Consider the following 22,776-nt stretch of genomic DNA (forward strand, 5'->3'; position numbering starts at 1 on the left):
GCAGGAATCAGGATAACAGGATAACAGAAACCCAGGTTCAAGGTAGCAGAACCTATTCTTGGGCGCCCTTCTGGCGTCCTGGGCGCCCTTTTATAGTTGAATTTGGCGCCATAGTGACGTCGCTGGCGTGCTTGTGTGTTTACGCATGCGTCGGCGTGGGACGAATGGGCGCTGCCATTTTGGATCCTTCGCCGGGAGCAGACGCGTCTCTCCATGCTCCCGGCGGCCTTGACAAATAGTAGGAGAGAGATGAATAATGGGGCTAGTAGTTACAGATATATGACTGTAGGACTATGAGTCAATATTAATAAATGAGATCAGGTCAGTGTTGGGGCTAGTAGTAAGAAAGTTGGCTGTAGGGGCCAATTATAGGAAAATAAATCTGTGAGTATCATTAAGAGAGATATAATACACAAGTACCATGAATATCCTGCAAATTATATCCTCATAAAAGGTGCTTAGTGATGTCATTGGTTATAATCGGAGCTTAGTGATGTCATTTCTGTCACATGACTCACTGAAACTTATGTATTATATTAAATAAATAAAGTACTCCTTGTTGCAAAATTTGAGGATATTAGAAGTCACCTCAGAGTTCCATGACATGTATAAAAACACTTGGCCTTGTGCTTTTATATGGAACTCCTTGGTAACTTATAATATTCTTATATTTTACAAGAGGGGGTACTTTATTCACTATATAAGTGTAGGGGCCAATAGTAGGAGAGACTTCAGGTCAGTGTTGGGGCCAATAGGAGAGAGAGGTCAGTGCCCTGTGTTGGGGCCAATAGTAAGAGTCGTGTGAGTGTAGGGATCAGTAGTAGGGAATTAGGTCAGTGTTGGGGCCAATAGTAAGGGAGACATGACTGAAGGGGCCAATAGTAGGAGATACTTCTGGTCAGTGTTGGGGCCAATAGTAAGAGAGACATGAATGAAGGGGCCAATAGTAGGAGAGACTTCAGGTCAGTGTTGGGGCCAATAGTAAGAGAGACATGAATGAAGGGGCCAATAGTAGGAGAGACTTCAGGTCATTGTTGGGGCCAATAGTAAGAGAGACATGAATGAAGGGGCCAATAGTAGGAGAGACTTCAGGTCAGTGTTGGGGCCAATAGTAAGAGAGACATGACTGAAGGGGCCAATAGTAGGAGAGACTTCAGGTCAGAATTGGGGCCAATAGTAAGAGTCATAGGAGTACAGGGGTCAGTAGGGAGTCAGGTTAGTGTTTGGGCAAATAGTATGAAAGATATGAGTGTAGGGGCAAAACAAGGCCGAGGTATTGGCCAATAGCAGGAGACAGGTGAGGGATGGGACCAGTAGGAGAAGATGAGGCAAATAGTTTGACTCACAGGCCGGTTAGAGTGTAAGCTCTAGGGGTAGAAGAGGCTTCTATCTCCGTGTGTCTCTTGGCACTTGATTCACGTGACCAGTTCCACGTTGCACCTCCCAGAAGCAGCAACAGCGCAGTGGAACGCGCGGCACTCGCAGGGTTAACTTCCTCCCGTCCCACAATCCTGTGCGAGGCTGCAACGTAGCCGGAAGATGGCGGCGGAGGGTGGCTGAGAGACACAGACACCGACTGATTCACACGTACCGCCCGCCTCCTGCCCCGAGCTCACAGACATCCAGGTGCCCATTGCTATCTCCGTCCTATTCCCCGAATCGTCATCTGTCCCCTAATTCTTCCTCACCTACCGTTTTATCCTTTCATATTCCCTTCTATCATTACCTGCCCCCAAACCTCCCCCAGGTATTCCCTCATTCACACACGTATCCCCCCTCCGACTCAATTCCCTTCCCCATACCCTCCTTCTCTATATTTCTTATTGCACCTTTATTATTTACTCCACATCCACCGCAGGTACTCGGTTACCCCTTCATATGATCCTCATTTCATCATTTGCCCTCTTACCCCTCCACCTACCCTCTTAACCCTCTGTGTACCCTCTTACCCCTCCGCGTACCCTCTTGCCCCTCCGCGTACCCTCTTGCCCCTCCGCGTACCCTCTTGCCTCTCCGCGTACCCTCTTGCCTCTCCGCGTACCCTCTTGCCTCTCCGCGTACCCTCTTGCCTCTCCGCGTACCCTCTTGCCTCTCCGCGTACCCTCTTGCCTCTCCGCGTACCCTCTTGCCCCTCTGCATACCCTCTTGCCCCTCCACATAATCTTTTACATCAGCATCTGCCCCTCTTCTAAAACTGCCCAAAGTACCATCACCCAGCACCCCTCTAATTGCCCTGGAATTCTATCTCTATTGCCCCTTTACAGTCAGCTCTAAAGCAACAGTGGATGCACTTTTATCATAAGTGATAAGTCAGTCAAGCCATGTCCTGTTGCTAGAGTAAATGACCTGAGCAACCATATAGCAGCTGAAAGCCCAGCTTGCATGCATGGTATATAAGTTGCTCCTTATATATTGTATAATTTTATATTGAAAAACAGACTAAATTTTATTTTTGGGTGAATTTCCCCTTTGAGATGAAAAATGTCAGGAAGAAAGTGACTGTAAAGATTGTGTTGTGTATGTTGTGCTTACACTGGCGCTGCTGGATACCTGTGCATGAGCTAACGAAACTGTTGATCCTGTGGCTGCAGTTCTTAATGATGATTCACACTTGTGTGTCATGCTTGAGGCGCAGACGATAAAGGAGTGATCTGTTGTTTTGCTTTGCAGACATGGCGAGTCCCCGAACCAGGAAGGTTCTGAAAGAAGTCCGAGTACAAGATGAAAACAATGTAAGTGTATTAATAGTTCTGTGTTCTGCCTAGGTCCTCCCTTTCTCCTTTTTACAGGGTACCACCCTCACTGTCCTTACTCTATTCTAAAGTCTGTGAGATGTAACTCCAGAATAGCTATGTTTTATGTCTGAAATGTTTCCAATTGCTTAAGCACATTGTATGGTATGCTTGCACTCATCCCTGGATATCAAATGATAGGTATGCTGGCACTAATGCTTATAGACCAGAGGATAGGTATGTTGGCATTAATGCCTGGAGACCAGAGGATAGGTGTGCTGGCACTAATGCCTGGAGACCAGAGGATAGGTATGCTGGCACTGATTCTTAGAGACCAGAGGATAGGTATGTTGGCACTAATGCTTATAGACCAGAGGATAGGTATGCTGGCACTAATGCCTGGAGACCAGAGGATAGGTATGCTGGCACTAATGCCTGGAGACCAGAGGATAGGTATGCTGGCACTGATGCTTAGAGACCAGAGGATAGGTATGTTGGCACTAATGCTTAGAGACCAGAGGATAGGTATGTTGGCACTAATGCCTGGAGACCGGAGGATAGGTATGTTGGCACTAATGCCTGGAGACCGGAGGATAGGTATGTTGGCACTAATGCCTGGAGACCGGAGGATAGGTGTGTTGGCACTATTGCTTAGAAACCAGACGATAGGTATGTTGACACTAATGCTTAGAGACCGGAGGATAGGTATGTTGGCACTATTGCTTAGAGACCGAAGGATAGGTATGTTGACACTAATGCTTAGAAACCAGAGGATAGGTATGCTGGCACTAATGCCTGGAGACCAGAGGATAGGTATGCTGGCACTAATGCCTGGAGACCAAAGGATAGGTATGCTGGCACTAATGCCTGGAGACCAGAGGATAGGTATGCTGGCACTAATGCCTGGAGACCAGAGGATAGGTATGCTGGCACTAATGCCTGGAGACCAGAGGATAGGTATGCTGGCACTAATGCCTGGAGACCAGAGGATAGGTATGCTGGCACTAATGCCTGGAGATAAGAACATAGGTATGCTGGCACTAATGCCTGGAGACAAGAGCATAGGTATGTTGGCACTAATGCCTGGAGACCAGAGGATAGTTATGCTGGCACTAATGCTTAGAGACCAAAGGATAGGTATGCTGGCACTAATGCCTGGAGACCAGAGGATAGGTATGCTGGCACTAATGCCTGGAGACAAGAGCATAGGTATGTTGGCACTAATGCTGGAGACCAGAGGATAGTTATGCTGGCACTAATGCTTAGAGACCAAAGGATAGGTATGCTGGCACTAATGCCTGGAGACCAGAGGATAGGTATGCTGGCACTAATGCCTGGAGACCAGAGCATAGGTATGCTGGCACTAATGCCTGGAGACAAGAGCATAGGTATGCTGGCACTAATGCCTGGAGACAAGAGCATAGGTATGCTGGCACTAATGCCTGGAGACCAGAGCATAGGTATGTTGGCACTAATGCCTGGAGACCAGAGGATAGGTATGTTGGCACTAATGCTTAGAGACCAGAGGATAGGTATGTTGGCACTAATGCCTGGAGACCGGAGGATAGGTATGTTGGCACTAATGCTTAGAGACCGAAGGATAGGTATGCTGGCACTGATGCTTAGAGACCAGAGGATAGTTATGTTGGCACTGATGCTTAGAGACCAGAGGATAGGTATGCTGGCACTAATGCCTGGAGACCAGAGGATAGGTATGCTGGCACTAATGCCTGGAGACAAGAGCATAGGTATGTTGGCACTAATGCTTAGAGACCAGAGGATAGGTATGTTGGCACTAATGCCTGGAGACCGGAGGATAGGTATGTTGGCACTAATGCCTGGAGACCGGAGGATAGGTATGTTGGCACTAATGCCTGGAGACCGGAGGATAGGTGTGTTGGCACTATTGCTTAGAAACCAGACGATAGGTATGTTGACACTAATGCTTAGAGACTGGAGGATAGGTATGTTGGCACTATTGCTTAGAGACCGGAGGATAGGTATGTTGGCACTATTGCTTAGAGACCGAAGGATAGGTATGTTGACACTAATGCTTAGAAACCAGAGGATAGGTATGCTGGCACTAATGCCTGGAGACCAGAGGATAGGTATGCTGGCACTAATGCCTGGAGACCAAAGGATAGGTATGCTGGCACCAATGCCTGGAGACCAAAGGATAGGTATGCTGGCACTAATGCCTGGAGACCAGAGGATAGGTATGCTGGCACTAATGCCTGGAGACCAGAGGATAGGTATGCTGGCACTAATGCCTGGAGACCAGAGGATAGGTATGCTGGCACTAATGCAGAGGATAGGTATGCTGGCTAATGCCTGGAGACCAGAGGATAGGTATGCTGGCACTAATGCCTGGAGATAAGAAATAGGTATGCTGGCACTAATGCCTGGAGACAGAGCATAGGTATGTTGGCACTAATGCCTGGAGACCAGAGGATAGTTATGCTGGCACTAATGCTATGGTATGCTGGCACTAATGCCTGGAGACCAGAGGATAGGTATGCTGGCACTAATGCTGGAGACCAGAGGATAATGCTGGCACTAATGCTTAGAGACCAAAGGATAGGTATGCTGGCACTAATAGTATGCTGGCACTAATGCTAGGATAGGTATGGCTGGCACTAATGCCTTAGGTATGCTGGCACTAATGCCTGGAGACCAGAGGCTAGGTATGCTGGCACTTATGCCTGGGGACCAGAGGATAGGTATGCTGATGCTAATTCCTGGAGACAAGAGTATAGTTTGGTGACATTAATGCCTATACTTGTCTATAATGCTTATATTTGTACTGCCTGGGATACCTGCAGGTGTGCCACCAGTTTACAATGTGATTATCTCTCTCAGACCTGCTTTGAATGTGGAGCCTTTAATCCCCAATGGGTCAGTGTGACATATGGTATCTGGATTTGCCTGGAATGCTCTGGAAAACACAGAGGGCTTGGAGTCCACCTAAGGTATGCACTGGTCACCATACAAAAAATATGGAGTTCTTACCTAGTGGTAGAGGCCTGCAGTTGGTCAGGACCCACGGATTACCCACAAAAAAACAGGTAACCTGCAGGTAGAACTTTCGGGTGCGGGTAAAGACATGGGTTGGCGATTCTGCTGGTCAGGTGCCGGGTCTTATCAATAGCGAGTTTTACTCCTTTACATATGTTCTAAAAACTTTTTTTATCTGATCTCACCTACACCTAATGATGTCACTTCTTTTATACAATGACAGAACTTCTTGTTTCTTGATTGTCAGCTGATCATGTTGCGAATAAGGCACTTGCGAGTCCAAGCGGGTAAAAATGGGGTTTGCAGGTTGGGTTTGGGTTTTATAAATTGGTTCCGTGCAGGACTCAACCTAGCAGTCCTTTCCCAGTGTTCTCAGCATAAGTGTATCATACCTTCTCCTGCCTCTTGCATTGCATTAGAATGCACAGAGGGAAATCCAGTAAGCAGCTCCCTAAATGTAGTTGAACTATGGCCCCAGAACCTCTGCTTTTTGAACATGTGTAACCTCGGCTCTATTACATGTGTAATATAAGCTGGAAGTCAATGGCCAGTAAGATATGGAGAATTTATACTGAATATTCAAATTCTTTGCTGTAACAGAGGCCCCTGTGTCTATTAGGGATATAGAAGACTTACATTATATGAATGCTAACCAATGTTTCCTTGCTTCAGCTTTGTGCGCTCAGTCACCATGGACAAGTGGAAGGATGTGGAGTTGGAGAAGATGAAAGTTGGTGGAAATGGAAAATTCCGACAGTTTCTGGAGATGCAGGATGGCTATGACCCATGCTGGAGCCTACAGGAGAAGTACAACAGCAGGGCTGCTGCTCTGTACCGTGACAAGGTGAGGTCTATTTGTAGGAGAGAAGCTACTGTGACTCACTATGATTGTGGTCTGATTGCGGATTTTGTTTGGGTTGGGGTCTGTTGCCAGGGGGGAATTCATTTTATAATATTTCCCCCATAGGTGGCTACTTTGGCTGAAGGACAGGAATGGTCTGTAGAGACTTCATCAGCACGAAACTGGACCCCCCCTCAGCCTAAAATGATGGGAGCTTCCTCTGTACGGTAGGCATATTCCACGGTTTGGATTTTTTACAATCAGTGTGAACAAGTCTTAGTTGTGAGCGTGTTTTGCATGTACTGATGTGCTTGTGAGTATGTAGGTGTTTGTACTTTCCCCCTGGCCAAATTTTAACACCTATTCCCTGTCTGTCTGTGCACAGCTCCAGCGCTGGATTAGCTCAGACAGGATCCTCCTCAGGAGACAAAGCATTTGATGAGTGGCTGAATGATGATATGACTTCCTATCAGAGGTAACGAGTTTCAGTGCACAGCACAGAGAATGGCAGCTCTGTGTCTGTATGGCTGATTTATACATCCATAACTATATGTATAGTTGTAGATTATACATTCCTATTGCTGTGGCAGCTTTCTGTTTATAACTAAAAAGAAAGCCATTGACCCTCCAGCTTGAGCTCTGGCGATTTTGTCTTGCAGCGGTGGAGGTTCAGGAAACCAAGAAAACAGATATGTTGGATTTGGTAATACGGTGAATCCTCCGAAAAAAGATGATGATTTCATGAACAATGCAATGACTTCACTGTACTCGGTGGGTTCCTTTAATAATCCAAACAGAGCACCTGCAGAATCTCTTCCCTTTTGGTTGTGGTCCATTGTACCTTTAGCCTGTGTCACATGGGGAGAAGTTATAGATAGTGTCATTCTTCCAGGCTGTGTTGATATCACACAGCAGCGCTGATGAGAGCTGATACCTAACAAAATGTGTATTTTGATTGCTACAGGGCTGGAGCAGTTTCACTGTCGGAGCCAGCAAATTTGCCTCAGCAGCCAAGGAGAGCGTAAGTGTCTGTTACTTGCTTCCAGTTTGTAGCTGAAAGGTATTTATTACCCAAAATGCTTAGCTGCAGTGAATGAGATTTATTACCCAGAAGCTTAGCTGCAGAGTACAAGCTTGGTATTACTCTAATGTGTATATAGTTTGTGAATGAACCAGCACTTAAAAAGCTCGGGGATAGACAGAAAAGAAAAAAAAAAATATAAAAAATGTGTATGGTGTAGTAGGTTTTATTCTACATTACACCTTTTTGTGAAGTCATACTCCTTAAGGGAAGTGCTCTTTTCCTTCGCCTATGGGGTTAATTTACCCGTTAACCTATTTTTCAACAGTGACACCTTCAGGGGTTTGAGATTGACTACTCACAAACATTTAAAAATCTGTAAGCCTTGATACAAAGGCTTTTTAAAGCCTTAGAGGAAGTCTTTCAGATGAAACGCGTCAGGCTGTGACGTCATCTGCATGAGCCCAACATCACATGCCACGTTTGGAACGCTGGCTTCTATCACCGATGTGGCTCTGAGAAATCTGGAGCATGACACCACGGCGGGTCTGGCTATATGCGATTTTAAAGAGTATTCAGTCTCAAACCCCTGAAGGTGTCACTGTTGAAAAGTTGGTCAAAGGGTAAATTAACCTCGTAGGTGAAAGAAAAGAGCACTTCCCTTAATGAGTAGGACTCCACAAAAATGTGTATTCTAGAATAAAAACTACTAAACTATATACTATTTTTTATATCTTTTTCCTTTTCTGTCTATCCCCGAGTTTTTTAAGCATTGGTTCATTTGCAAACAATATTCGCTGCTCGATCCGAGGGAGAACGGACATTAAGAACCGGCTGAGGGAGTGGACTATGGAGTTCCTAGACACTTTATTTTATTTCTATGTTATGTGTACTTTGTACTTACCCGTGTAATGTCTCATACACATTTTTTCTTTTCTGACAGGCAAGCAAGTTGGGAACCCAAGCCACACAGAAGGTAATACTGCCAATATGTAGGTATCGGCTGGGAACTGACCTATTGCTTATAGTGTTTAGTGAAGAGTGATTGAAGGCAACACTACAGTTTTATATTGATTTATTTTTTCCTACTGGAACCCTATCATTTACTCTGTATTCATACAAGGAAATGGAGGCCAAAAAGCCTGAAAAGAAAGGGTAAGGTGTCACTGCCACTCATGGAGGACTTTAGCTGCTGAATGGATAAAACTATGCTTTTTATGGCAATTACCTCTTACACAGTAAAGCAATTAGATGCTAAAAATCTCAGCTTTGGCACTAAATGGCAAACTGAAACCACTGTTTAAGTCTTAATATCCTCCTGTAATGCAGTGTGGTCTCTCACGTTTGCCCAAAAGCAGGTGGTCTGTGTGGTAGGGGATATTGCTAAAACAGATTAGTGAGGGGGAAAGGGGGTTAACAGCAAGAGATTTTCTCTTAAGACCAAGTGCAAGAAGTCCAGCCTGCAGCCATCATGTTGTTCTGGAACAGAAGTTTTGGTATCTCCTAGGAGATTATTGGAGTTAGTTTCACAGCAGTAGGGCTTACCCACACTGATGTAATTATGCACTGCAATTTCTATAGTGGGTTGGTATCCAGGTCTTTAGTATTAAAAATAAGTTTTTTGGTGCACCTGCTGGCCTGGCTAGGGTTATTGGGAAAATGTCAATGTCTATGTGTAGCTATCGCCTTGGGTCACTACCAAACTCTGCAGTGTTTGAATAAATCCCCATGATTCTCTGACTCTCACCAATGACCAATTCTTCTCCCCACAATTTCCCTCGCTGCCCATGTGCAGTTTTGGGGAGGGAACAAGCATCCGCAGGACTCGGTAATTCCAGCGGCATATATGTGTGTGCATGGTCATTGTGTGACTGTGGCCCCTATGTCTGTGTGTTGCCTGCTGCAGTTTCACCCCATCTGCTTCCTGAGCTGGGAGCCAAAGGGTTGCTTCCCAATGCCTTTTGTACAGACCAGTGTATCCCAGTGCTACAAATGAATTGTAGAAAGATCAGAGATCACAGACAAACATGGTATATTTCAGTGATTCTTCTCCTCTTCCATGCTCCCACATTACTCTGTGTCTGATTTCCTCTTTTTCTGCTCTCTTCTGAGTTCTCCCTGTACGGAAAGGGGTGGGAATGGCAGAAACCCATTCGCAAACTTGATTATACCTATGCTCATACATGTACCCCTATATAGGGAGATGATATTTGTAATATAGTGTCTTTGTTTGCTGTCCCAATCTAAGTCTCTCCTTACTGTATCTCCTCCTGCATGCCTTTCCCAGTTCTCTTGCATGTTTCCTTCCCTTTTGCTCAATGTCCATGTACTGCACACACATGTACTGTGCATGTTCCCTGTGCCCACCCTGTGGGAGGCTGTCATGTGTTGTGATAAACCATTGGACCCTCTCCCTTCCTCCTGACCCTGTTCTTTCTCTCCTGGATAGGCCTCTGAGCTAGGCCAGACCATAAATGAGAATGTTGTCAAACCAGCCCATGAGAAGGTAACGTTCATTGGCTTTGTGGGGCTTTTCTGGTGGTTTCGCTGGTTATTTGGCACAAAGATGTTATTAACCCCCTAATGTGCAAATCACTATATATGTATTTTAAACATATGCTCTCACTACAAACCACTGCATAGCCCTCTCAGCCTGCTGACCTCTCCTAACTTCCATCTGCCTGCTTAAAGGAGAACCAAACCCTTATTCATAAAAACCCCTACCCTACATAGGTGTAAACTCTTTTAATTTCCCCTTTACTTACCTCTCTTTGCATATTCAGCCCATCGGAGCTCACGGGCCCCATCTTCCGGCTCTTCGGTAATCTTCAGGTCTTCTTCACTTCAGCAATTTCCATGACTTAAGGCGCATGTGCAGTTGTTCAGGACCGGAATATTGCTACAACTGCGCATACAGCGGTTACTTACTGAAGATTACCGAAGCGCTGAAATGGCCCTGTGAGCTCCGCTGCGTTGAATCTGCAAAGACTTAGGGCCAATTACCGGATTTTACAACTAGGTTGGGGGGGGACGATGTAGGGTAGGGGTTTTTATGAATAAGGGGTTTGGTTCTCCTTTAAAGGACCAGTAACACTACTTTTTTTTTTAAGTATAAAAACCATTGTAGCCCCCTTCAGTAATACCTCCATCCTGTACAATGTCAACTATTTGCAATTGTTTATTCAAAAATACCATGATAAATATCTGCTTCCGGTTGTGCACTGTCTTCTGAAATATGGCCATGCCCTCCTCTATATCTTACCTGCGAGCACCCACCTCTCTTATATCACTGGACTGGAAGTCACTTGCTATTGTGCTAAAGAAGATTTTTCAGCCTTCCTATTATTCATTCATCTGATTTAGTTCTGGAAATGCTGCGAGCAGTGAAGGCAGCACCCAGCTCAGCTGTAAATCTTGTAAGAATCACAGAACACCACTATCATTGTGCGCATGCCTTTACTGCTCACAGGCTTTTTAGTAGGGATGCACAGAATCCACTATTTTGGATTCGGCCGAATACCGAACTGAATCCTAATTTGTATATGCAAATTAGTGGTGGGAAGTGGAAAAGGTTTTTTAATTCCTTGTTTTGTGACAAAAAGTCACAATTTCCCTCCCTTAATTTGCATATGCAACATCGGATTTGGTTCGGCCGGGCAAAAGGATTCGGCCGAACCCAAATCCTGCTGAAAAAGGCCGAATCACGAACCGAATCCTGGATTCGGTGCATCCCTACTTTTTAGCAAGTGAGGGAATACAGAGTTATGTAACATAGCTCATAGTACAAGTTGATCCAGGGACTAATCCGATCGCCATTTTGGAACCCAGAAGGAATTTTTCCCCTCAGACAAATTGGAGAGGCTTCAGATGGGTTTTTTTTTACCTTCCTCTGAATCCACTAGCAATTAGGCATGTTAAAATACAGTTAAAAGGGTGAACTTGGTGAGTTTTTTCAACCTAACTTACTATATCATCATATGTTACTATATCATGAAGGCAAAAGAGATAAAAATGCCTACACACCCCCCTCTTCTCGAACTTATATGCAACAAATGTAAACATAGAGGGGAACCAATTTCGAAGCAGGCTAAACTCCCTTCTAGCGGTGCAGTAAGTAGAAGAGATTTGGAGCACCCACGTAGGATGTAGCTGAGGGCAAGTCGCATATCAACCTATTTCAGAAGACACAGCACAATGGAAGTAGATATTTATCATGGTATTTTGAATAAAGCATTTAAAACCGTTAACTTTGTGCTGTATAAATGTATTATCGGAGGGGGGCTACAAGGGATTTTTTAAAATTTTTTAGTGTTGCTGTTCCTTTAACTAACCGTCACCACTCTGTTCCTCCAGCTCTTACTGACAGGGGCACTGCTTGGAGTTCCTGGTCCTCCTGCAAGTGAGCGATATTCCTTGCTTATGCATGCTCATGACAAACTGAGCTCTGCCAGTTACAGTCTCATGTTCTGTCTGCTGTGATTATTGCTCTGCACATTGCTCTGCTATGGCTCACAAGGCATTGTTTACTGGGCATTCTTAACACCCAATGCCCACTGTAATTACACACTACTCGGCTCCATCACCCAGCCTGATCACACCTTTTTCAGTCCCTGCTCTCCGTACCTTTCCCTTCCTTATTTAGGTGAAAGAGGGACGAGTCTTGGAAGATGTCTCAAGTGGAATGTCCCACATAGCAGCTAAGGTAGGGAGAATTTATTGGCACATAGCAGCCAGTCTCCATATACAGATGCTCCTGTTAACCATCCTAGCTGAATAACAGCAGAACAGCAAAACACTGAAAACTAAATGTACCAAGACTTGCAGCCATTTTTGGTCAAGTGGGACTTTAAACCAGGATCCTTCTCCCTCCTCGTGGTCAAGGTTTAGTGACCCCAGAGCTTGTGTTATGGAGATTGCTGCTGTGCCATTTACGCCTGTAAAAATCATTTTGTAACCGATTTGTTTTGTACCCTGTCTCTTCCCCCCCCCCCCTCATGCTTCTCTTCGTGGATGTTATGGTGAGTTTCTGGTCTCTCTGGATCACCAGTATGTTACAATTTGTGCTTAAAGGGGTTGTTCACCTTTAAATTAACTTTTAGTGGGATGTAGATTTTGTGAGATAATTTACAGTTGATTTTCATATTTTATTATTTGTGGTTTTTGAGTTATTTGACTTTTTATTCAGCAGCTCTCCAGTTTGCAGTTTCAGCAATCTGGTTGCTCTGGACCAAATTACCCTAGCAACCATACATTGATTTGAATAAGAGACTGGACTATGAATAGGAGAGGCCTGGATAGAAAGATGACAAATAAAAAGTAGCAATAACAGTAAAATTATAGCCTTACAGAGTAGTGATGTGAGGGTTGGGTAAAACTCGACCTGCAAAAACCCTCCCTCCACCCGCGCCTGGGTTCCTTTTATAGATCCGCCCCCACTGATGACATCAGAAAAGGGGCGGGGTGAGCAGACATGCGTCTATAAAAGTGGAAGCCGGCAGTGTAAGTTGGCTGGCGGGGAGAGCAGGAAGAAAAGCTCAACATGGACCACTCAACTGCGGCTCCCGCAGGTATCGGGCCGCCCCACACATCACTATTACAGAGCATTTGTTTTTTAAATTGGGTACGTGACCCCATTTGAAAGCTGCAAAGAGTCAAAAGAAGAAGGCAAATAATAACACTATAAAAAATAAATAATGAAGACCCATTGAAAAGTTTCTTAGAATTATCCATTCTGTAGCAAATTAAAAGTTAACATGAAGGTGAACTACCCCTTTAAGGCTTAGGGCACATGGGATTGCTTGCTCTGCTGCAATGGTGGGCTGAGAGAAGCAGATCTGCTTCCTTATGCACCGCAATAAAACTGCACTGCACCTAATTGGATATGGAATACAATACCTCAATATACAGTAGGTAGTTTCATAAAAAGGGCTGAATACCATTATACCAAAAGAGCACTTGTATTTATTTATATACATATAAGTAGGGATGCCCCGAATCCACTATTTTGGATTCAGCCCAACCCCTGAATCCTTTGCGAAATATTCAGCCAAATACGAAACCAAATTTGCATATGCAAATTAGCGTTGGGAAAGGGAAAACATTTTTCACTTCCTTGTTCTGTGACAAAAAGTCAAGTGATTTCCCTCCCCACACCTAATTTGCATATGCAAATTCAGATAAGGGTCAGCCAGGCAGAAGGATTTGGCCGAACCCGAATCCTGCTGAAGAAGGCCGAATCCTGAACCGAATGCTGGATTAGTTGCATCCCTACATATAAGGCACACGTTTTGCCCAGGTGCAATAAACCCCCGTAGCAGCATACAGATTTGCCCAATTACAGTTCATTTGCCCCAAGTCCCAATGGGATATATTACTCTTGGTTCAGTCATTTGCTTATTTTGAGTGACTAGGTGCAGTTGTTACATTATGATCCCTCATTCTGACTTTTCTGGGTGCAGATATAACTGTTTCTTCTATCACTCAGGTACAGGGAGTGAGCAGTAAGGGTTGGAAGGACGTCACATCATTCTTCTCGGGGAAATCAGAGGATATGGGACAGAGGTAAGTGTTGATATTAACTTTGTTGATAGATTAAAGTGCAGGAAGCAGGTGTGCTCCTGACTAATGTACTGTGCTGGTGAGTGAGACAGTAGTGATGAGCTGTCCATATCATTACTATTAGATGTGGGGTTACTACTCCTCTCTTTCATCTGCTATGCATTATATTGGACTTAAAGGAACAGTAACACCAACAAATAAGTGTTTTAAAGGAATGCCAATATAATGTACTGTTACTCTGCACTGTTAAAACTGGTGAGTTTGATTCACAAACACAACTATAGTTTATATAAACAAGCTGCTGTGTAGCCATGGGGCGGCTATTCAAGCCCAGGATATACAGTAGATAGCTGCCCCCATGGCTGCACAGCAGCTTATTTATATAAACTAAAGTAGTACTTATCTGTTATCTACTGTGTATCCTGTGCTTGAATGGCTGCCCCCATGGCTACACAGCAGCTTATTTATATAAACTATAGTAGTACTTATCTGTTATCTACTGTGTATCCTGTGCTTGAATGGCTGCCCCCATGGCTACACAGCAGCTTGTTTATATAAACCAGGGATCCCCAACCTTTTCAACCCGTGAGCAACATTCAGAAGTAAAAGGAGTTGGGTAGCAACACAAGCATGAAAATTGTTCTTGGGCTGCAAATAAGTGGTGTGATTGGCCATTTGGTAGTCCCTATGTGGATTGTCAACTTACATTGAGGCTCTGTTTGGCAGTGCATCTGGTTTTTATACAACCAAAACTTGCCTCCAAGTCAGGAAGTCACTGGGAGCAACATCCAAGGGTTGGAGAGCAACATGTTGTTCATGAGCTACTGGTTGGGGATCACTGATATAAACTATAGTAGTACTTATCTGTTATCTACTATGAATCATCTGCTTGAATGGCTGCCCCCATGGCTATACAGCAGCTTGTTTTTATAAACTATAGCAGTAATTCTATCTACTGTGTATCATGTGCCTGAATAATGGCCCCCATGGCTACGCAGCAGCTTGTTTATATAAGCTATAATGTTTCTGAAGCAAACACACCAGTTGTACCAGTGCAGCACAACAGAATATTACATGTTCATTACTTTAAAACAGTTTTATTCTTTGGTGTTACTGTTCCTTTAACACAAAGTAATCCTCTAATTAGTGTACAATATTGCTTCCTGCTCTCTCTGCCCTATCCTTACAATCCCTCATTTCTCCTACTTGCAGCTCTGCACCTGAGAGTGGGTACCCACAGGGCAGTGAGGAAGGATACCAAAACGCTAGCTACGGCAAATCCTTCTGGGAGACCTTTGGCAGCTCTGAGGAGATCAAGAAGCCTTCGAAATCTCCAAGTGGGGACAGCTGGACCTTTCCAGAAAACTCCACAGGGAGGAAGAGCTCGGATAGCTGGGAGGTCTGGGGGTCTGGGACCACCTCCAACAACAAGAACAGCAATAGTGATAGCTGGGAGAACTGGGATAGTACTGAGGGCAAGGGAAAGAAGGGGGAGAAAGCACCTGCTGCAGAGGACGGGTGGGACAATAACTGGTAGGAAATGGCGCATGTGTTTGTTCAGGCTGGTGTGTGTGTGTGTTTGATGGGGTGAAACTCATTACATGACCCCAACAATTGCATCAGTGTAACAATTTTGACCTCATGGCCCTATGTAGCTGATTTGGCCCTTAATTTGCACTGTAAACAAATCTTTCAATGTATTTTTGCTGCGGGTTTCTCTGCCCCTGCCACCCCCAAACACACACACACGCACAGTGTGAAAAGTCACTGTTAAATACCACACAATGACTACGATTACAAGTTCAGGACTGACTGGGGTATGGGGTGCCCCCTAAATAGCTCATCTGTAATCTCGTGTGTCATCTCACTGCCTCATCACCACCCCACAGTGTTAAAATGGAAGGAAAAATGATTTGGCACACTCCTCATCCTCAACCAAAACGTAACAAAGCATCTCTTTCTTTTAAACTCTTGCTGGAAAGTCTGCGACCCCGTGGGTAGACTCCCTCCGTCTCCTCTTGGAAGGAACTATGTGTTTTATCCTTTGATGTAGATGTTTTATCTATTAATTGTTCAAATACCGGGCTGTCTAGTCCAAAGGCTGAAGACTTTCAGTCTGTTTGCATTACAGCCAGTGGGAGGTGTAAGCTCCTGTGGCACCAATAGCTGAAATACATTGGCAGGGAAATATCTATGTGTGACTGAACGTCATGAACTTCTCTCCGTTTACCTCAGTACAGCCTTCGCTTCATTATGCTGCTGAATCTGCCTCTCTTACTGCCCATTACCTTTACTCCAGGGGTTACAAAGCAACCCTGCCCCATTATATTCCAGACACAGAATATTCAACCTTCTGCTGTTCTACTACAGCTGCCTGTGGGTTGATGGGAATTGTAGTCCAGCAAAAGCCAAGGGCAGGATGTTCTGGACAATGGAACCAGACCAGACCAGATTCCTAGGAATGCTGTCTTACGGCAGGTATCAAGGTGAGCAAATCCCTTGCCTGTCATATTTACTATGAAGAGAGGTTTTAACCCCCCTGGAATCTCAACTGGAGACCTCTGTGAATACAAAGGATTATTTTGATACAGCTATAGTTATTTCTCTTGTTTACAGAGTCATTGTTGATCACCCTTTTATTGTAGAGATTGTCTAGAACATTCCTTCCCCCATATTTATAGCGATGATCTGAGCTCAGCTTATTGATGACGATGAAAAAGACTTGGGGAGGAGGAACAGAAATGGATGTTTTTAAGAAGTTTTAGAGTAATAGCATCTGGATTCTCTGGTAGTGAAATATTTTAACCATTTATCTGCCCGGGGGGGGTTGACATTATCAAGCATTATATTTATTTTCCCAACATTCCTTTTGAATGAAAGCATGTTTCTTACTAAAATACGGGCTGCTCCCTGAGTTGTTAAGGGCTGATGGGAGGGCCCTGTGTCATTTTAATTTATTTGTTTTTAAGTGCCTTTTTAAGGGTAAGGTCACACTGGGAGATTTGGGGGGAGATTTAGTCGCCCGGCGACTAATCGACTCTTCTTTGGGGGCGACTAATCTCCCCAAACTGCTTCCGCCTGCTAGAATAAGAAACCGCCTTCCGGCATAGCACTTGCGGCGCTTCGTTTTCTGAACGAGGAAACTTCGGGCGGCTTCGGAAAACGAAGCGTTGCGAGTGCCATGCTGCAGGCGATTTCTCATTCTGACAGGGAGAAGCAGTTCAGGGAGATTAGTCGCGCCAAAGAAGAGGCGATTAGTGGCCGGGCAACTAAATCTCCCAGTGTGAACTTACCCCTAAAACGATTTGTTCATAGTAGTAAGGACTCACATTCCAGTCACTAGCGGTGACAGGCAGATTTTAGCAAGAAAATATACACGATTTGATTGGCAGATTCCATTGGCTGTAACAACAGGGTCCTTGGGTGGAGCATACACTACCACTGTGCTATGAGCCTAAGACTTATAGACTGCCAATCGTTTCTTCGCATGCCCAACCCACCCCACCAGCACCTAAATAGGAGCCAATAGAGGCACCTTTTCTTCTGAAGATGTTTGTGAAATCTGAGAATGTTGGGTATTGGCCAGTGCCGTCATCGTGGGTACAATTTCTGTGACCTTTCCCATCCATGTGACTGCAGCTCTGAAATAGTTTTTTTTAAAAGACTTTCCTTTTATTATTTATTGATTAGACTTTGTGCCCCCAGAGAGTTACATGTGCTATCGTGCAGGCATCCCAATTGGGGCCCCTATTCCAGCTGGTGCCTGCGCTGTATCATTTGCTGGAATCGTGTACCCTGATTTTCTCATATCCACGCTCCTTGTGATCTCTGTGCTGCCATGTCTCATGACGAGTAGCCATTTCCAGAAACGATATTGTGGAAAATAAAATTCAATGGAACAAATGCCTTGCCGTGGTTTGTCATTGGAAACTGGATTGGAATCTTGGTGATCACTTAACTGCCTTTGCATTGGTTCCGGGGAATGCAGTACCCCAGATGCTCCATTGTGAAGTTATGGATTCTGGGACATAGTCACTCTGCAGAGAATCTGTGCAATACCCACTATGGAAAGCAAAGAGCAGAGGGGCTTCAAGCCCCAGAATCCATTATTTCACAATGGAACAAAGTGAGGGGAAATTGTGCAAGCAGATTGTAGGAGGCCCATTTATCAAAGGTTGAATTTTGAATCTGTGTGAATTTATACTCAAATATACTCGAAATTTGATTAAAAGGTAATTTAAAGGAGAACTAAACCCCCAAACTAATAAAAACCCGTACCCTCCATAGTCCCCCCTCCGTTCCCCGCACAGGTGTTAATACCTGTAAATGCATTCTACTAAACTCAAATCGAGTTTTTTCTCCCTTTTTCAAACTTTTCCATGAAGCAAGATGGGACAGATTCACCCGTCGACTGAGGGGTGCGGGGGGCAGGAGGTATAGGGGCCCCATAAGGCCATAATACAAATACAATTTCAATAAATATTGGTAAAACAGGTCAAACCTCTAGACATTTTGGTGGCCAGCAGATTTTTCCCCAAAATTGTCTGAAATTGAGAAATTCAGCAGAAAATGCAAGAATACTTAAGGGTGACGGGAGACTGGGGTACAGATCCCAAAATTTGGGACTTCTACACAAGTCAGTCCCACTGCATGCTGGGTATTGTAGTCTTACATTAAACTTGGCAGTCGGCAAATTGCTGTGGGAAACGCGGTGTAGTGGAGTCTTCTTCTTCCTGGAATATGAGGCTTAATAACTTTGCCAACTCGTATTGGGTGCCTGGGGGGAGATCTATGACAGAGCAGCATAAAAGCTATTGTGGGGCCTTCACTGGCAAACGCACACTGGGAGAGAATATTGATGCCAGTATTAAAGATGGCAGAATGGGGCTCCCTCAGCAGCTGGTGCAATATCCCAGGGCAGGGAATTATCTTCTGTGTAAGCTTCATATCCATAGAGGCTCATGGGAGGTTTCAATAGGGCTCACTCATTGAGACTTCTTACATTGTCCATTAGCATTAATATTCCTTATCAAAGATTCATGAGCTGAACCCCCACATCTCCTTTCTGAGGTCCCACTTATCTAAGCAGCATGTAAACATGTGCTGAACTTGCAGCCAATCACTATCAGGATATAAACATAAAACGTGATTGGCTGTAAACTCACTTTTTTATTTCTGGGATCAGAGGTGAGCAGATCATTGATACACGGGGGCGTTAAGGGAAATAATGGCAGAAATTAAGGAAATGACTATTTGAGTGTGACACTGGCTAGTGCCTGGCATATTAGCCTTGGTTTTGTGCATATTCTAATAGAAAATATCATTATGGGAGGAATGGGGAAACAGGCAGACTACAGACAACTCAGGATAATACACAGAAGTACATCCTGGCATTTGGCCGCACGACTAAGTGACAGTTAAATAACGGATTTCTCACTTTCATTCCTGGGATCAGAGGTGAGTGGATGCACAGCACACACTGGGGGACAATTTATGGGAAAAAAATGATATAAATGAAGAAAATCACTACTAAATTGAGTCACTAGGTGGCACCTGGGATATTAGCCTTGGTTTTGTCATTTTAATAGATAATAGGAGAGTTGGGGTTGGGGGAAGGAACAGGGATGCAGGGAGACTACACACCTGTCAGGCTAAATACAGAAAGTATAAAATAACATTTGGGATTCAGACTGCTTTATTTTTTAAAATAAGTGCAAGTTAAGAAATAATAAAAAGTCTGAAATCTCCTATATTAACATATAACAGGGGTCACTATGGCAACATCTGGAGTGTCTGTTGGTCACTTGCTGTTCAGGTTTCTCCTCTAATGTTATTAATATTCATATTTCTCTCTGTATCTCACTTTGTATATAACATTTACTTTTTAAAAAAGCTTTTAAAAAGTTACGAGATTATTAAGGGGAAAAGTCTGAAATCTCCCATGTTCCCATATAACAGGGGTCACCCAGTGTTTGGAGTGACAGTTGACAGTTGGCCACTTGCTGTTCAGATTTCTCCTCTAATACTATTAATATTATTTTTTCTCTTTGCATCTTACTTTGTATATAAAAGTGACTTCTTAAAAAGCTTTAAAGGAAAAAGTTTTGGCGCTGCAACTTCCCAGTCACTGTTACTCATGTCCTGAATGTCCCGGCATCCCTTGTCAGACCTGTAGCCTATAGTACAAATCCCAGCATCCCTTGTCAGACCTGTAGCCTATAGTACAAATCCCAGCATCCCTTGTCAGACCTGTAGCCTATAGTACAAATCCCAGCATCCCTTGTCACACCTGTAGCCTATAGTACAAATCCCAGCATCCCTTGTCACACCTGCAGCCTATAGTACAAATCCCAGCATCCCTTGTCAGACCTGCAGCCTATAGTACAAATCCCAGCATCCCTTGTCAGACCTGTAGCCTATAGTACAAATCCCAGCATCCCTTGTCAGACCTGTAGCCTATAGTACAAATCCCAGCATCCCTTGTCAGACCTGTAGCCTATAGTACAAATCCCAGCATCCCTTGTCAGAACTGTAGCCTGTAGTCTTCTAACTGTTACTGACCAACAAATCCCAGCTGAACCCCCACATCTCCTTTCTGAGGTCCCACTTATCTAAGCAGCATGTAAACATGTGCTGAACTTGCAGCCAATCACTATCAGGATATAAACATAAAACGTGATTGGCTGTAAACTCACTTTTTTATTTCTGGGATCAGAGGTGAGCGGAGCATTGATACACAGGGGCATTAAAGGAAAATAATGGCAGAAATGAAGGAAATGACTATTTGAGTGTGACACTGGCTAGTGCCTGGGATATTAGCCTTGGTTTTGTGCATATTCTAATAGAAAATATCATTATGGGAGGAATGGGGAAACAGGCAGACTACAGACAACTCAGTATAATACACAGAAGTACATCCTGGCATTTGGCCGCACGGCTAAGTGACAGTTAAATAACGGATTTCTCACTTTCATTTCTGGGATCAGAGGTGAGTGGATGCACAGCACACACTGGGGGACAATTTATGGAAAATAATGATATAAATGAAGAAAATCACTACTAAATTGAGTCACTAGGTGGCACCTGGGATATTAGCCTTGGTTTTGTCATTTTAATAGATAATAGGAGAGTTAGGGTTGGGGGAAGAACAGGGATGCAGGGAGACTACACACCTGTCAGGCTAAATACAGAAAGTATAAAATAACATTTGGGATTCAGATTGCTTTATATTTAAAATAAGTGCAAGTTAAGAAATAATAAAAAGTCTGAAATCTCCTATATTAATATATAACTGGGGTCCCTATGGCAACATCTGGAGTAACATTTGCTGTTCAGGTTTCTTCTCTAATGCTATTAATATTTATATTTCTCTCTGTATCTCACTTTGTATATAACATTTACTTCTTAAAAAAGCTTTTAAGGGAAAGTTAAGAAATTATTAAGGGGAAAAGTCTGAAATCTCCCATGTTCCCATATAACAGGGGTCACCCAGTGTTTGGAGTGACAGTTGGCCACTTGCTGTTCAGGTTTCTCCTCTAATACTATTAATATTTATATTTCTCTCTGTATCTCACTTTGTATATAAAATGTACTTGTTAAAAAGCTTTTCAGTAAAAGTTAAGCAATTATTAAGGGCAAAGGTCTGAAACCCCCATGTTCCCATATAACAGGGGTCACCCAGTGTTTGGAGTGACAGTTGACAGTTGGCCACTTGGTGTTTCTCCTCCAATACTATTAATATCCACATTTCTCTTTGCATCTTACTCTGTATATAAAACTGACTTCTTAAAAAGCTTTAAAGGAAAAAGTTTTGGAGCTGCAACTTCCCAGTCAGTGTTACTCATATCCTGAATGTCCCAGCATCCCTTGTCACACCTGCAGCCTGTAGTTTTCTAACTGTTACTGAACTACAAATCCCAGCACCCCTTGTCAGACCTGTAGCCTGTAGTCTTCTCACTGTTACTGACCTACGAATCCCAGCATCCCTTGTCAGAACTGTAGCCTGTGTTTTTTGTTACTTATTACTGATCTACAAGTCTCAGCATCCCTTTGTCAGACCTGCAGCCTGTAGTCTTCTAGCTCTTAATGAACTACACCTCCCAGCATCCCTTGTCAGACCAGCTGCTTGTTGGCTCACTGTTACTGACCAACAAATCCCAGCATCCCTTGTCAGACCTGTAGCCTTTAGTACAAATCCCAGCATCCCCTGTCAGACCTGTAGCCTATAGTACAAATCCCAGCATCCCTTGTCAGACCTGTAGCCTATAGTACAAATCCCAGCATCCCCTGTCAGACCTGTAGCCTATAGTACAAATCCCAGCATCCCTTGTCAGACCTGTAGCCTATAGTACAAATCCCAGCATCCCCTGTCAGACCTGTAGCCTATAGTACAAATCCCAGCATCCCTTGTCAGACCTGTAGCCTATAGTACAAATCCCAGCATCCCTTGTCAGACCTGTAGCCTATAATACAAATCCCAGCATCCCCTATCAGACCTGTAGCCTATAGTACAAATCCCAGCATCCCTTATCAGACCTGTAGCCTATAGTACAAATCCCAGCATCCCTTGTCAGACCTGTAGCCTATAGTACAAATCCCAGCATCCCCTG

The 22,776-nt window shown here is 44.1% G+C and overlaps 2 protein-coding genes across 8 annotated transcripts; both read left to right on the forward strand.

Moving 5' to 3' along the window:
* The first annotated feature begins 1,186 nt into the window (after positions 1-1,186).
* Positions 1,187-18,070, forward strand: arfgap1.L (ADP ribosylation factor GTPase activating protein 1 L homeolog). 7 transcript variants are annotated; one of them, XM_041576400.1, is made up of 14 exons: positions 1,188-1,626; positions 2,671-2,732; positions 5,592-5,701; positions 6,420-6,591; positions 6,715-6,815; positions 6,974-7,063; positions 7,248-7,359; positions 7,553-7,609; positions 8,553-8,585; positions 9,405-9,437; positions 10,059-10,115; positions 12,252-12,311; positions 14,094-14,170; positions 15,380-18,070. In XM_041576400.1, the coding sequence occupies exons 2-14, from the start codon at positions 2,673-2,675 to the stop codon at positions 15,702-15,704; spliced, it is 1,287 nt and encodes a 428-aa protein (XP_041432334.1). In that variant the 5' UTR covers positions 1,188-1,626; positions 2,671-2,672; the 3' UTR covers positions 15,705-18,070. The 7 variants fall into 7 exon arrangements, with proteins under 7 accessions (XP_041432335.1, XP_041432334.1, XP_041432336.1 ...); XM_041576401.1 differs by lacking the exon at positions 12,252-12,311 and having other exon boundaries at positions 1,187-1,626; positions 14,100-14,170; XM_018237039.2 differs by lacking the exon at positions 9,405-9,437 and having other exon boundaries at positions 1,190-1,626.
* Positions 2,742-5,197, forward strand: LOC121398027. The gene is made up of 2 exons (XM_041576404.1): positions 2,742-5,020; positions 5,152-5,197. Exon 1 carries the CDS (start codon positions 2,900-2,902, stop codon positions 3,974-3,976), a length of 1,077 nt encoding a protein of 358 aa, XP_041432338.1. The 5' UTR covers positions 2,742-2,899; the 3' UTR covers positions 3,977-5,020; positions 5,152-5,197.
* Positions 18,071-22,776: the final 4,706 nt, after the last annotated feature.

This window comes from Xenopus laevis, chromosome 9_10L, assembly GCF_017654675.1.
Source record: "Xenopus laevis strain J_2021 chromosome 9_10L, Xenopus_laevis_v10.1, whole genome shotgun sequence".
NCBI classification, from domain to species: Eukaryota; Metazoa; Chordata; class Amphibia; order Anura; family Pipidae; genus Xenopus; species Xenopus laevis.